Below are 14500 nucleotides of genomic sequence, written 5' to 3'. Positions count from 1 at the left end.
GCAGTATATATGGTGTGTATCACACAGATATAATACAGTAGCAGTATATATCACAGTGTGTATCACACAGACACTGATTGATTGGCATGCTGCCTCTGTACTAGACCCCGCCTCAGTGCTGACACTGAAATCCTGTGCACTAAATGTAACCCTATGGCCTGGCTGTCTGAGATTAGCCTCCTGTCTCCAAGGAGCCGCTGGAAAGCTGTGTTCTGGGTGTCTCCATGTAACATTACGCAGTTCCTGTGTCTTTAAAGCCAGGCAGAGAGCAGAGGGGCAGCAGCAGAATAAGAGGCCAGGGCTCAGGCTGCACCTACAGGAGATCCAGGGGGACAGGGCAGACTGATGAAGCTTCTCCATGAGCCAAGGAGACATTGACTTAAAGCAGACAGTGCAGGCAGCCAATGCAGGCAGAGGGGGGTAGGGACCTAGAGGAGGAGAGATAGGGATAGGCAGCTGCATTGCTTATCCCCCACCAGAGCATCCTCTGCTCACCCCCCAATATGCTGGGGTGCGTGGGGTCCCACTCGGGAAGGATCGCGCCCCTGTGCTGAGCACTGCAGAACGCAGGGGCTAATCCACGCGGGGATCGTGGGCTCTCTCCGTGAATCCAGAGCCACTCAGGATGCAGCAGCCGAGATTGAATGTGACTTGATCGCCGGGGACCACCCTCCTCACACCGGCCCTGCACCTGTGCGCTGCCCCCCTCCACTCCTGCAGCGTTTTTGAGCGGACCCCCAGACCCAGTTTCATGCATGTCCAGTGGGGGAAGATTTAATTTTGATGATGGGGGGTCTTACTGCGGAGGCTGGCAGGATGGCAAGGCTCATGGGCACGGGATCTGCACGGGTCCCAAGGGGCAGGGCGAGTACACCGGCTCCTGGAGTCACGGCTTCGAGGTCCTGGGGGTCTACACCTGGCCCAGCGGAAACACCTACCAGGGCACCTGGGCGCAGGGCAAGCGGCATGGCATCGGGGTGGAGAGCAAGGGCAAGTGGGTCTACCGAGGGGAGTGGACCAACGGATTTAAAGGGCGTTATGGGGTCCGAGAGTGCACGGGGAACGGTGCCAAGTACGAGGGGACCTGGACTAACGGGCTGCAGGATGGCTACGGCACGGAGACCTACTCTGATGGAGGTAAGACCCCCCTCTCCCGGGGCCCCTGGTGGGCAGAGGGCCCAGGACACCTCCTGCACAACCTCTTGCACAGCGCAGCTGTCAATCACTGTCTGTGGAGCGCGCGCAGAGCCCTGGCCTGGGCCAGGGGCATTGGGGTTGGCAGTGTACCAGTCCTGTGCCCAGGCTGAGTTATGTATGGGCTGCAGAGCGGGCGAGGGCAATCTGCTAGCAGTAAATGCCACAGGGCACCGGCCTATGTAATAACCTGGATATTATCATACATATCACTAACATGAACCTGCGTTGGAAAGTTATGTGCAGAGAGATAGAGCTAATTAGTGGGGGAGGGGAGATATTTGTAGAGGGGAGCCTGCACCTCTTGCATTAACTCAGCCTAAATGAAGTTCTGCATGGGGATAATATGGTTGTAGTCATTAATTATATCATTTTCTTGCTTGGCTTTGGTATGAATCTCAGTGAATATTATATATAGGGAACTAAGCTCACAAGATTTAACACACTGATATGAAGAGATCATGTAAGGAACATTAATTCCTACATGTACATTGTAAATTAAATTACATAAATTCTGTTAACTCAACATTCACTGTCTGGTGGTGCCCATGATGATAATTGTGGGTGATATAGTGCTGTATATACCTCGACGAAGATTTTTTTTTTTTTTTATTATATAATGGAATTATTTGCTCTAATTACATTTATTATGCTATAGTCAATTATGCAAAGTAAGGGGAAATAAGTCTGCAGTGACATACATTGCTGTACTGGGGCCAGTTCATTTATTGATTAAAGTCAATGACTTGGGATATAGGACGGACATTCACAGAAATATGGTAGCAGTCTGTGAGCAACTTATTTCTTTTTTTTTTTATTTTTCTATTTAACTGTAACTGTTCTGCCACATAAGGAGTGGCAGTGCAATGCAGTTCACCATCCACCACAACATATCATAATATGTTCTCGTTTAGTTTCCCCGTAAGACAACAGTAGACACAGAAACAACCTCTTTATCCCTCACAAGCTGTGCAAGTCAAAATGCCCTATTGCTGAAACTCAGTATCAGTGAGTATGTACTATAGGCCTCCCTGATGAGCTAATATCTTATTAAACTCAGCACCATCCTTTCCTAGTTTCTCTCAACTCTGAAAATATCAGCAATGACAATACCCTGTGATAGCTGTAATTTAATTTATAATTGCATTGTAAGGATGAGCCTGTATTATTTCTAGATACAAATGATCAATATGTGCAAAATCTATCACCTGGAGACCAACACACACACATAAGTGTTTATATATTAATACAATATTTATTTTACGTCAGGGGTTAGTTTGTGTCTGTTCAGTAAACTTTGTCATGTGTCAGCATTCTAGAACAATGTGTACATTCAGTAATAGGGAGGTTATGTCCAGTGTAAATCACTCTCTCTGCCTAATGGAAAGCTTTCAGTGTTACAAGAACATGAGCGTAAATCTGGGTTAATGTGTATGGCGAAGGCTGGTCCGTTTTTGTACTATCTTTTCCAGCAGTCATTTGAGAAGTCGGCCTGTGTTGTTGCTATGTCACATTTATGATCAGAAAAGTTTTTCTGAGCTTGTAGTGTCCACTAAAAGTCTATTTCTAATGTATGGTAAACTAAAGGCCCATTCTTATAGCAGCAGGTTTCTTTGATCAAAATCGGTTTTATTTCCCCAATATGGTACATCATTAAGATGATCAGTGCACTGTAATTAATGATGTAAGTAGTATTTGGTGCATCTTGTCTGAATATTTTTTTTTAGTGCTGTAAGTTTGGTGCAAACAGTGACATTCTTAATTAAACTTTGCACATAAAAAATAAAAAATGCTTCAAAAGTGCGGCAAAGCTTTTGGTGCTGATATTGGGCAATTTGGCAAAATTTCAGTTTGTCTCCTCTTCTGGGCCCTAACGATAGGGGGTGCAATGGCTACAGGGGCCACAGAGGTGAGCGGGATTTGGCAACACCTCCAAGGTCCTTGCTTCCCCCCTCCGAGGAGCCCTCCTTTCTTTTGAGCGCAGAGTGGAGGATCCTCTATGTGAGGACGGAATCATCGAGCCCTTACCCAAATTTTACTATGTTGCCCGCCAATGCACTGTTCCCCTCTGTGGAGGCAATCACTTTGCAGGGTGAATCGATATTCAGGAGATTGTAAACCTTCCAACTCATGGTGAGGCCCTTTGTGCCTCGTGCCTCACTGAGGTCCCTAGTTGCTAATGAACTGTTAGGCCCATCTGTTCTGTTTATAGGTGCGCGTCCATAAAATATACTGATATTAGTATCATTTAAATTAACGATCATAAAACAGGATGACGCTTATACATTTTACACTGCAGCCACAGACGAGCGCTTAGGATACCTGTGTGTCAACAAAAATCTTCCTCCGCCCCTCCCTTTAAAGTGCTTTGGGACATTGTGATTGAGAACGCTGATGTGATTCATTGTAAATCTGTGCTCTTTTCTTATTTTTTTTTTTTGCATAATACCCACCCGACCTGCAAAATAGCAACAAAATAAACATGGAGTAATATATCCAGTCATGCTTCACAGGCAGGAAATGCATCCTCTAATTGATATAGATTACACTTCTACACCTTAGGATGATCTTGCATATCTCTCGCAGTATATTATTTTGCAATGTGCTCCTATAATGAGATTTGCCTCTGGGTCCCCAGTTGGAAATATATTGGTATCTGGGGATAGACAGGCACAGAGTGTTTCTCTGACTGCACCCAGCCTCTACCTCTGTGATCGTGTGATTGATTGGTGCTCTGATTTATTATTATTATTTTTTTGGTGGGGGGATGGTGTACGCAGGTCAGAGTCTTGCTCAATACTTGATCTGGGGGCCACGTTTCATTAGATAGAGAGCGTGTGCAAAGCATCATAGCTGTAAGGATACCTTGTGATTAATATCCACCCTGGCCGCCTTAACATCCAGCTTTATTTCTGCCTTGCCGGGTTCGGCTCCATCTGCAAAGACACAGCATTTCGCTGTGTGCATTCACAGAGGGGGGGGGGGGGGGGTGCGGAAACAGAACGGAGGTGCTGGGGAACAGCCGACTGCAGCTGCTGTAACGGGCTAGATCTTGTTTACAGCCTAGGAAAAAAAAAAAGATAAAATGTGAAATGCTGAAAAATCAATCGCCAATGGCTGTAGAGTTGCAAGTTCCTTATTAGCAGACAGCAGCCCCCCCCCCTCCCTCCCTTCTGAGGAAATGTCAGCGTAATAAACACCAGCAGGTCTTATTTGCTGGATTCCCCTAAGAGAGCAGTACATATGCAGCACAGTTCTGCAGTGACTAAATCATTAGCCAGGCAAAAAAATATCTGCCGTTGTGTTGTTTGCCAACCCGAGCCGGATTAAGTGGACATTTTTTATTCTACACAGTGGCCGCCTTGCGCACTGCCCACCACCATATATATATATATATACACATACACTCCTCCTCGTACTCTGGCAGCAGTCAGCCAGGACTGCAATGCTTTGCAGATTTACACTGTGCATGAATATTTCATCTTACCTGTGTGTTTCTGGTACAAAGTGCACCGTTCCTTCACTGCTGCCGGTAGTAATAGTTGTATTATTGAGAGCTCGCATTGTGCATAGAAATCTATGCAGAGATTTATGTCTTCACAAGTCCTAAGACCATCGGTCTGTCGGGCCTTTTTATCAAAGGGTGGAAAGGTGGTTTCGCTGCTAGATAAGATTTGCAGGGATTCTCCAGCGATAGCATGGAGGGGTCGAATAAACAAGGATCGTGACGTTACAACCACTGCCGCGATCCTCTGATCACCATCTATGTATGGCGAACACAGAAAAAGGAATTGAACAATTATTTATTGACATTATAAGGTTTTAAAATATTGTTATCAATTTTAAATTTATTTATTATTATTATTAATAATAATAATAATAATAATAATAATATTAGAAGTGAAAGCTTATATCCCCTAGATTGGCCTGGCAAAGCAATAAGGTAACCCTCAAAACCGCATCTGCGATTCTGGCCAGGAGTTAAGTATCACTTAGCTGCCCCTGTGATAGGCCGGTATGGTTATACAGTAATGTGCACTTATAGGAAAAGTTGTAGATGAGAGAAAACTGGCAAGAATAGAATTCCAGTAAAAATGTAATTCCCTTAATACGATATATAGGAGAAGACAAAAATCTATTTATTTTCACTATTGGCAAAACGTGGATCGATGTTTTGAAGAGTTCTAAATAGGTTAGTAAATTAATAATCTGCAATTTATTAGTAACATAAAGAAACAAGGGGGCAATCTGTAATAGAACTATATGGTAATGAGTTATTTTAAAGTGCATCTGTGGTCTAGTCATGGTGGTGGCAGCTATTATATAGGCTGAACCAAAATCCATGAAAATTCAGTAATAAATTCACTAGCAGCCACTGACCTCACTGAGAGGGCAGCCTATCCATTCACTAGGAGCCAGTGACATCACTGAGAGTGCAGCCTATCCAGTCACTAGGAACCAGTGACATCACTGAGAGTGCAGCCTATCCAGTCACTAGGAACCAGTGACATCACTGAGAGTGCAGCCTATCCAGTCACTAGGAACCAGTGACATCACTGAGAGTGCAGCCTATCCAGTCACTAGGAACCAGTGACGTCACTGAGAGTGCAGCCTATCCAGTCACTAGGAACCAGTGACATCACTGAGAGTGCAGCCTATCCAGTCACTAGGAACCAGTGACATCACTGAGAGTGCAGCCTATCCAGTCACTAGGAGCCAGTGACATCACTGAGAGTGCAGCCTATCCCAGTGTTGGCTAACCTGTGACACTCCAGCTGTTTGTGAAACTACAAGTCCCAGCATGCTTTGCCAATATATAGCAGCATATTGCTGGAAGGGTATGCTGGGACTTGTAGTTTCACAACACCTGGAGTGTCAGAGGTTAGCCAACACTGGCCTATCCAGTCACTAGGGCCCAGTGACATCACTGAGAGTGCAGCCTCTCCAGTCACTAGGAACCAGTGACATCACTGAGAGTACAGCCTATCCAGTCACTAGGGACCAGTGACATCACTGAGAATGCAGCCTATCCAGTCACTTGGAACCAGTGACATCACTGAGAGTGCAGCCTATCCAGTCACTAGGGACCAGTGACATCACTGAGAGTGCAGCCTATCCAGTCACTAGGGACCAGTGACATCACTGAGAGTGCAGCCTATCCAGTCACTAGGGACCAGTGACATCACTGAGAATGCAGCCTATCCAGTCACTAGGAACCAGTGACATCACTGAGAGTGCAGCCTATCCAGTCACTAGGGACCAGTGACATCACTGAGAACGTAGCCTATCCAGTCACTAGGGACATTACTGAGAGTGCAGCCTATCCAGTCACTAGGGACCAGTGACATCACTGAGAATGTAGCCTATCCAGTCACTAGGAACCAGTGACATCACTGAGAATGCAGCCTATCCAGTCACTTGGAACCAGTGACATCACTGAGAGTGCAGCCTATCCAGTCACTAGGGACCAGTGACATCACTGAGAGTGCAGCCTATCCAGTCACTAGGGACCAGTGACATCACTGAGAGTGCAGCCTATCCAGTCACTAGGGACCAGTGACATCACTGAGAATGCAGCCTATCCAGTCACTAGGAACCAGTGACATCACTGAGAGTGCAGCCTATCCAGTCACTAGGGACCAGTGACATCACTGAGAACGTAGCCTATCCAGTCACTAGGGACATTACTGAGAGTGCAGCCTATCCAGTCACTAGGGACCAGTGACATCACTGAGAATGTAGCCTATCCAGTCACTAGGGACATCACTGGGAGTGCAGCTTTCTAGTGAATTAATAGGCTGGTTTGTCATGAATATTACTTCCATCCACAGTATGGAGGCTATGGGACAGTATTCAGCAACTGAAGGTCCTACCACTTTCTTAGTTGAGTTGATCTGTACCTTGGTCACACATGCAGACTCCAGGAAATTGGTTCTGATATACCCAGGTGCACATTGAGAAACATGGGACATGTGTGACATGGACTTTGTCAGACCATAAAACCCAGCAGCAGAAAATCGCGTACAGTAACGGCGTCTTTTAGGTTGCGCAAGTTTCACAGACTGCGCTATTTAATGCAGCACTGGTTTTAGTGGTGAGATTACAGGTCACTGCACAATCATAACATCAACAATAAATTGTGAAGAACCAGCAGCAGATGTGAATTAGCTTTTTACTGTTGGTCATTGTCTACCTACATCAAAGAATAAATATACTTAATTGTATATACAAAAGAAAAGAATGCACCCTATGACTCACACTTGCCAACTCTCCCGGAATGTCCGGGAGACTCCCGAAATCCGAGTCAGTCTCCCGGACTCCCGGGAGAGCAGGCAAGTCTCCTGCATCCCACAATTACCTGGCCAAAGTAATGCGATTCACTGTGAACTAAAATGACGCGATTGACCGCGCCCCGCCCCTCCCGTCCTCTAGTCACGCCCTATGTATGATCCTTTTCTATCATGTCCACATGACTCAGCGATAGGGGCCAGCTATCTTTTTACTAGAATTCCTGGTCGATGTGTCTATCTCATTTACATACTGAAGTCACTGGCATTAGACAGGAGATACCAGCAAAATAGAGTGGATACAGATAAACAAATTATTTTAAAAACAAATTGGTTATAGAACAAATAGCAAGTACGGTATATAGATAACTTTTAATAAGCAGCTTACTGAGAAAAATGGAATTAATAGGGACAAGTGCACTAAAATAATGTAACTTAGTGGCATTAAACAGAATTATATATTCAAATGAAAATAAATATTTGTTTGTTTAAGAAATTATCTTATTTTTACTTTATCATTTCAAAAACAAAACATGAGCATAAGGCGATCTGCACAGTTATTAGGGGATGTTGTGGTAGAGACCAGATAGATCATACTTATAAGTCTGATAGTTTTACAGTGTACCCAACATCCGAACCAGTAGAGTGTGATCTGGTGGTTATATTATTGTGGAGTAGTATAAAAATTTGGTTAAGCATCAGCAAGTAGTAACGTTTATAACGTTTGTGAATTTAGTCTTTTTCAGAAGTGGGTGCAGTTTTATTGTATTACTTAGCTCTACAAAACGCACTGACTTTCCCAAATAATGTTTCAGTATCACATCTGGGGGTAAATGTATCAAGCTGAGAGTTTTCCGTCGGGTTTGAAAAGTGGAGATGTTGCTCCTGTTGTATAGCAACCAATCAGATTCTAGCTATCATTTTGTAGAATGTACTAAATAAATGATAGCTAGAATCTGATTGGTTTTTCAAACCCGCAGGAAAACTCTCCGCTTGATACATTTACCCCCTGGTGTTGGTCACTTGGAGGTGGAGCAGTGAATTGTAACACATCCGATGCCGCTAAGAGAAGCTTCACAGTGTTCTATATGTATCTGTTTTACATCTCACCAAACCCTTCCTCAGATTATGGTCCGATGTCTCTCCAAGCTTCCTGCACCCTTCTCGCTCGCTTCCTGCGCCCTTCTCGCTCGCTTCCTGCACCCTTCTCGCTCGCTTCCTGCGCCCTTCTCGCTCGCTTCCTGCGCCCTTCTCGCTCGCTTCCTGCGCCCTTCTCGCTCGCTTCCTGCGCTCTTCTCACTCGCTTCCTTCCTTACAAACCTGTAGGACCCTCTTCAGTTATGTTTTAATTTAAAGGACTTGTTATCGGCTATTACAAACAAATTAATACCCAGTCTCGTTTCATTACTATGTGTATTCACAATTGTAAAGCTCTGCAGCATATACGTTAATAATAATAATAATAATAATGTACATGCGTGTGCTTTAAAGGGGAAAAAATACAATTGATGACATGAGGAAAACCCATTTTCCTTTGTACTCATCCCTTAGTGATTGTGACTGTAACTCCCCATAATTCTGTTATTACAACTGCCCATTTCTGGTCATTAAATCATCAACAATTTCCATCTTACTGTGCAGTTGTTCAAGCGAGGTTTTCGTTAGGGCACAGACAATGTGATGTTGGCTCGTCTGTTGGACCAAATTGGCCAATCATTGTGCTCTTTGTGAGCTTGCAGTATGGATACGGTTGGGTATGGGAGAAGAGTGGGTTGAATGCTCACCCGGCAGTGCTGAAAATGTACAACCAGGTCTGTGAGCAGTCCTAACATTACAGTGCGGCAAATTAACGCTCCCATGTTGGCACCCGGTTAGACGGGAGCCACAGCCAATCCAATGAGGGGCCTCAAGCACAGTACTAACCCTGCCCTAGCTGCTTGAATAACTAGTATGTCAGCTGTCTTCTTTCAACACTGTCAGTGCACCTGGACTAGTGGTAGCCCCACCCCACACTGATGAGCTTCATGTGAGGGGGGGGGGGGGGGGGGCGCAATCTAACTATGAAGGGCTGTCGGAAGCGGACAACCCCTCTAATTCAGAAGGTTAAGCGACGGACTAACCATGCAATTAGACTGTGGTTGCAGTAAATTTTGCAAATTTATTTTGTCTTACGGCCCATTAGATAATTCTTTGTACTCATTGCCCATGTTTAAATGCTCTTATTTTCTCACATTGGTGCAGGGACAGTGATTATAATTATCCTTTATTTGTTAGGCGCCACAAGAGTTCCGCAGCGCCGTACACTGTACAAACAGTAGACTATACAGGGTGAAACAGTACTGAATAATAAACAAAAAAAATACCAATACTTCAGAAACTCTGAGCAGGCTAATGCAGTAAAGACGAAGCAGAAGAACAGGTGTGGAGACAGGAGGGAAGAGGGCCCTGCTCATATAAGCTTACATCCTAAGGGAGGGTACAAAAATCAGCCACAAAGGGGAGCCAGTTAAAGTATGGGGGAGAGAACAAGGGTCCGGGAGGAGAGAGGGGAGAACGAGCGGAGGAGATGAGGGGTTAAGTGGATGGTTGGTAGGCTTTAAGGAACAGGTGAGTTTTAAGTGCCTGTTTGAAGGAGCACAGATTAGGAGAGAGACGGATGGAACGAGGGAGGTCGTTCCAGTGAAGGGGGGCTGCACGGGAGAACTCTTGGATTCTAGAGTGGGAAGAGGTGATCAGAGTGGAGGAGAGGCGGCGGTCATTGGCTGAGCGCAGGGAGCGGGCAGGAGTGTGAATGGAGAGGAGGTTAGAGATATAAGGGGCAGTAGAGTGGGAGAGAGCCTTGTAAGTGGTGGTGAGGAGGCTGAAAAGGATTCTGTAGGGGAAGGGGAGCCAGTGTAAGGCAAGACAGAGAGGGGAGGAAGAGGAGGAGCGGCGTGAGAGGAAGATGAGTCTTGCAGCCGTATTGAGTATAGAGCGGAGGGGGGCGAGGTGGGAGTGGGGGAGGCCAGTAAGGAGGAGGTTGCAGTAGTCGAGGCGGGAGATGATGAGAGCATGGATGATAGTTTTGGTGGCATCTTGTGAGAGGAAGGGACGGATGCGGGCGATGTTGCGCAGTTGGAAGCGACAGGCTTGGGCAAGGGATTGAATGTGCGGGGCGAAGGAGAGAGAGGAGTCAAGGGTGACGCCCAGGCAGCGGAGTTGGGTGACAGAGGAGATGGTGGTGTTGTTAACAACGATAGAGAGGTCGTGGTGGGAGGGGGGTCTGGGGGGAAGAAAGACAATGAGTTCAGTTTAAGAGATGTTAATTTTGAGAAAGCGCCGAGGACATCCAGGAGGAGAGGACAGTGATTAAGGCCAATTTCGAGCCACCCCACCTTGGAGACTTCATAGCACCCATAGAATGATTATTATTTTATTAATAGGAAATCCAAACATAAATGTGAAATAAAATATTTGTTTTATGCACATTTTTTTTTTCCTGGCTGTTACTAAACATATCTTATGTTTTCACACGGTTGATTCCTCCCATATCCCAGCGCTTAATTCAGAGTGTGCGGCGTGTGTGTTGATAACCGTAATTAGAAGATGTAAGTGATAGTGATGGAGGTCCGCTGTAAGTGGGGAACACCTACAAGTCATAGACTCCTAATTCAGTCTGGTAAAGTTGTTCTCACCCAAGACATTTATTGATGCTAATTTCATGTGATACAGAGATCACCATTAAATTGTGACCCCCTGTGCAGGGAGACAATACGCTTCTTTACAGCCGCTTTAGAAATTTGCTTTTAAGGCAACTAGCATAGATCCCAACTGTCCTGTTTTTGGCTGGACAGTCCTGATTCTGGGGGACTGTCCTACTGTCCCAGAAGCCAGGACATTTGTCCCGCATGTCCTGTTCACCACAACTCTGAATGGGAACCGGCAGCGTTGGTGGGGTGTTCCACTAGTTGGGGTGTTGGGGCGACATCCCACTTCATGTGTGGTACAAACACACTCTGTTTTTTTTTGGAAGACTTGTGACTGTACCTCAATTTACTCCTAAATGTTGTGTGGTATAGACTAATATCTGATTGCATTCAGTCTGTATCTCCTTCTTATATCCAGTTTTGAATGGTCAGGGATAGAGCAACCTATAGCCAATCAAATCATCAGAATAGTCACGGCATAGAGTGTTTCAGGATATAAGACTGCTGATCTTCAGGGAGGCAGCACCTGTTCAATCATGGAACTCTAGTGAGGACAGAGCTGCATGTGACAGGGGCAGTGACATGATGTGAGGAGGGGAATGGAGGTAGCAGGAAGCCACAGACTGAGAGTTATATAGTGGAATGAGCAGGGTCCCCAGCAGCACAGAGTATATCAGGAGATGAGTGATGTGTTAGTGAGGACAGGGCTGCATGTGACAGGGGCAGTGACATGATGTGAGGAGGGGAATGGAGGTAGCAGGAAGCCACAGACTGAGAGTTATATAGTGGAATGAGCAGGGTCCCCAGCAGCACAGAGTATATCAGGAGATGAGTGATGTGTTAGTGAGGACAGAGCTGCATGTGACAGGGGCAGTGACATGATGTGAGGAGGGGAATGGAGACAGCAGGAAGCCACAGACAGTTATATAGTGGAAGGAGCAGGGTCATCCAGCAGCACAGAGTATATCAGGAGATGAGTGATGTGTTGGTGAGGACAGAGCTGCATGTGACAGGGGCAGTGACATGATGTGAGGAGGGGAATGGAGACAGCAGGAAGCCACAGACAGTTATATAGTGGAAGGAGCAGGGTCCCTAGCAGCACAGAGTATATCAGGAGATGAGTGATGTGTTAGTGAGGACAGAGCTGCATGTGACAGGGGCAGTGACATGATGTGAGGAGGGGAATGGAGGCAGCAGGAAGCTACAGACTGAGAGTTATATAGTGGAAGGAGCAGGGTCATCCAGCAGCACAGAGTATATCAGGAGATGAGTGATGTGTTAGTGAGGACAGAGCTGCATGTGACAGGGGCAGTGACATGATGTGAGGAGGGGAATGGAGACAGCAGGAAGCCACAGACAGTTATATAGTGGAAGGAGCAGGTTCCCCATTAGCACAGAGTATATCAGGAGATGAGTGATGTGTTAGTGAGGACAGGGCTGCATGTGACAGGGGCAGTGACGTGATGTGAGGAGGGGAATGGAGACAGCAGGAAGCCACAGACAGAGTTATATAGTGGAAGGAGCAGGGTCACCAGCAGCACAGAGTATATCAGGAGATGAGTGATGTGTTAGTGAGGACAGAGCTGCATGTGACAGGGGCAGTGACGTGATGTGAGGAGGGGAATGGAGGCAGCAGGAAGCCACAGACTGAGAGTTATATAGTGGAAGGAGCAGGGTCCCCAGCAGCACAGAGTATATCAGGAGATGAGTGATGTGTTAGTGAGGACAGAGCTGCATGTGACAGGGGCAGTGACATGATGTGAGGAGGGGAATGGAGGCAGCAGGAAGCCACAGACAGAGTTATATAGAGGAAGGAGCAGGGTCCCCCAGCAGCACAGAGTATATCAGGAGATGAGTGATGTGTTAGTGAGGACAGGGCTGCATGTGACAGGGGCAGTGACGTGATGTGAGGAGGGGAATGGAGACAGCAGGAAGCCACAGACAGTTATATAGTGGAAGGAGCAGGGTCCCCAGCAGCACAGAGTATATCAGGAGATGAGTGATGTGTTAGTGAGGACAGGGCTGTATGTGACAGGGGCAGTGACATGATGTGAGGAGGGGAATGGAGGCAGCAGGAAGCCACAGACTGAGAGTTATATAGTGGAAGGAGCAGGGTCCCCAGCAGCACAGAATATATCAGGAGATGAGTGATGTGTTAGTGAGGACAGGGCTGCATGTGACAGGGGCAGCGACATGATGTGAGGAGGGGAATGGAGGCAGCAGGAAGCCACAGACTGAGAGTTATATAGTGGAAGGAGCAGGGTCCTCCAGCAGCACAGAGTATATCAGGAGATGAGTGATGTGTTAGTGAGGACAGGGCTGCATGTGACAGGGGCAGTTTCTACAGTTGGCATGGGGCCAGCATGCTATCAGGGGTGTTGATGGTTGACACACGCTGATGGCAGCTCTGGGGAAGGGTCCGGGGTATGAGACCTCTGTCATTCTGATACCGGGAGAAATATTAAAATATGTGTTTTGTTATTTGTCATTTACATTTTATACACTAATTCCTAGTGGAGATTTCCATACACACATTAGAGTAGTGTAGGCTGGAACAGAACCTGTGGCTTTTGTGGAACTACAAGATTCAGAAGACCCCTCCAAGACATGCTGAGCTTTGTAGTTCCACAACAGCTTACCCAAGCCTGGACGAGTGCACACATTTGGCAGAGTGCTGTGTGGTTAGGAGACTTGGATTCTGCTTTTCTCGCTCTGAGACGTTGGTCATTACATCCGGCTCTTCTTACAAGATGCTAAAGGTTTGTCTTAAGGTCAAAGAGGCACGTCTGGAAGTCGGCTAGTGCTTAATGGTGGACATCAGTGCAAATTGTATTGTAGAATATCAATGCCTATTAAAACAAATTCAATTGTGTCATTAAACCTCCCACAGAAACATATATACCGGTCTCCTCCATCCTCTCAATGGTATATGTATCTCAAATTGACTGTAAATGGAACGTTATTGTGACTGAATACACTGATCTCCGGAAGTTCCCCCTTTGTAAATGTGTAGCTGCTGTTAACCGCATTTGTAATTATACATTCGCTTATCTCGTTTTCCTTTAATCTTCCTGTATTTTTTTTCTTCCCTTCAGTCTTAAAGATATTTTGTCTTAATCTTATAATTCTCTGTATATTATATTGTTATAATTGTAAAGCAGTGATGTCATCTGCATTGGAACAGTTGTGACATCATCTCGCTGCTGGGGCCTAATAGCTTATTATGTGGTCAGCAGAGTTTACTGTGACTTCTAATATTACTATAATGTACAGTTTGAAAAAAAATAGAATGCGGCAAAATATTTGGGTGTTTTATAATAATATTAAATTATT

The 14500-nt window shown here is 45.8% G+C and overlaps 2 protein-coding genes across 3 annotated transcripts in view; one reads left to right on the top strand and one right to left on the bottom strand.

Annotated features, from left to right (window-relative positions):
- Window positions 1–14500, bottom strand: part of ZCCHC14 (zinc finger CCHC-type containing 14) — a 92363-nt gene that overhangs the window by 59282 nt on the left and 18581 nt on the right. The window lies entirely within an intron of this gene.
- The window catches only part of JPH3 (junctophilin 3), an 81774-nt gene continuing 67413 nt past the window's right edge, over window positions 140–14500 (top strand). Inside the window, exon 1 of one of the 2 annotated variants that reach the window (XM_075189315.1) lies at window positions 140–1137. In XM_075189315.1, the coding sequence (XP_075045416.1) occupies window positions 756–1137 (382 nt within the window). In that variant the 5' untranslated portion in view covers window positions 140–755. The remainder of the gene's footprint in view (window positions 1138–14500) is intronic. The other variant, XM_075189314.1, reaches the window with a different exon arrangement.

The sequence above is a fragment of the Mixophyes fleayi genome, chromosome 10, assembly GCF_038048845.1.
Source record: "Mixophyes fleayi isolate aMixFle1 chromosome 10, aMixFle1.hap1, whole genome shotgun sequence".
In the NCBI taxonomy this organism is placed as follows: Eukaryota; Metazoa; Chordata; class Amphibia; order Anura; family Limnodynastidae; genus Mixophyes; species Mixophyes fleayi.
The sequence above is the reverse complement of the archived record's forward strand: the minus strand, read 5'-3'. Positions and strand labels throughout refer to the sequence as shown.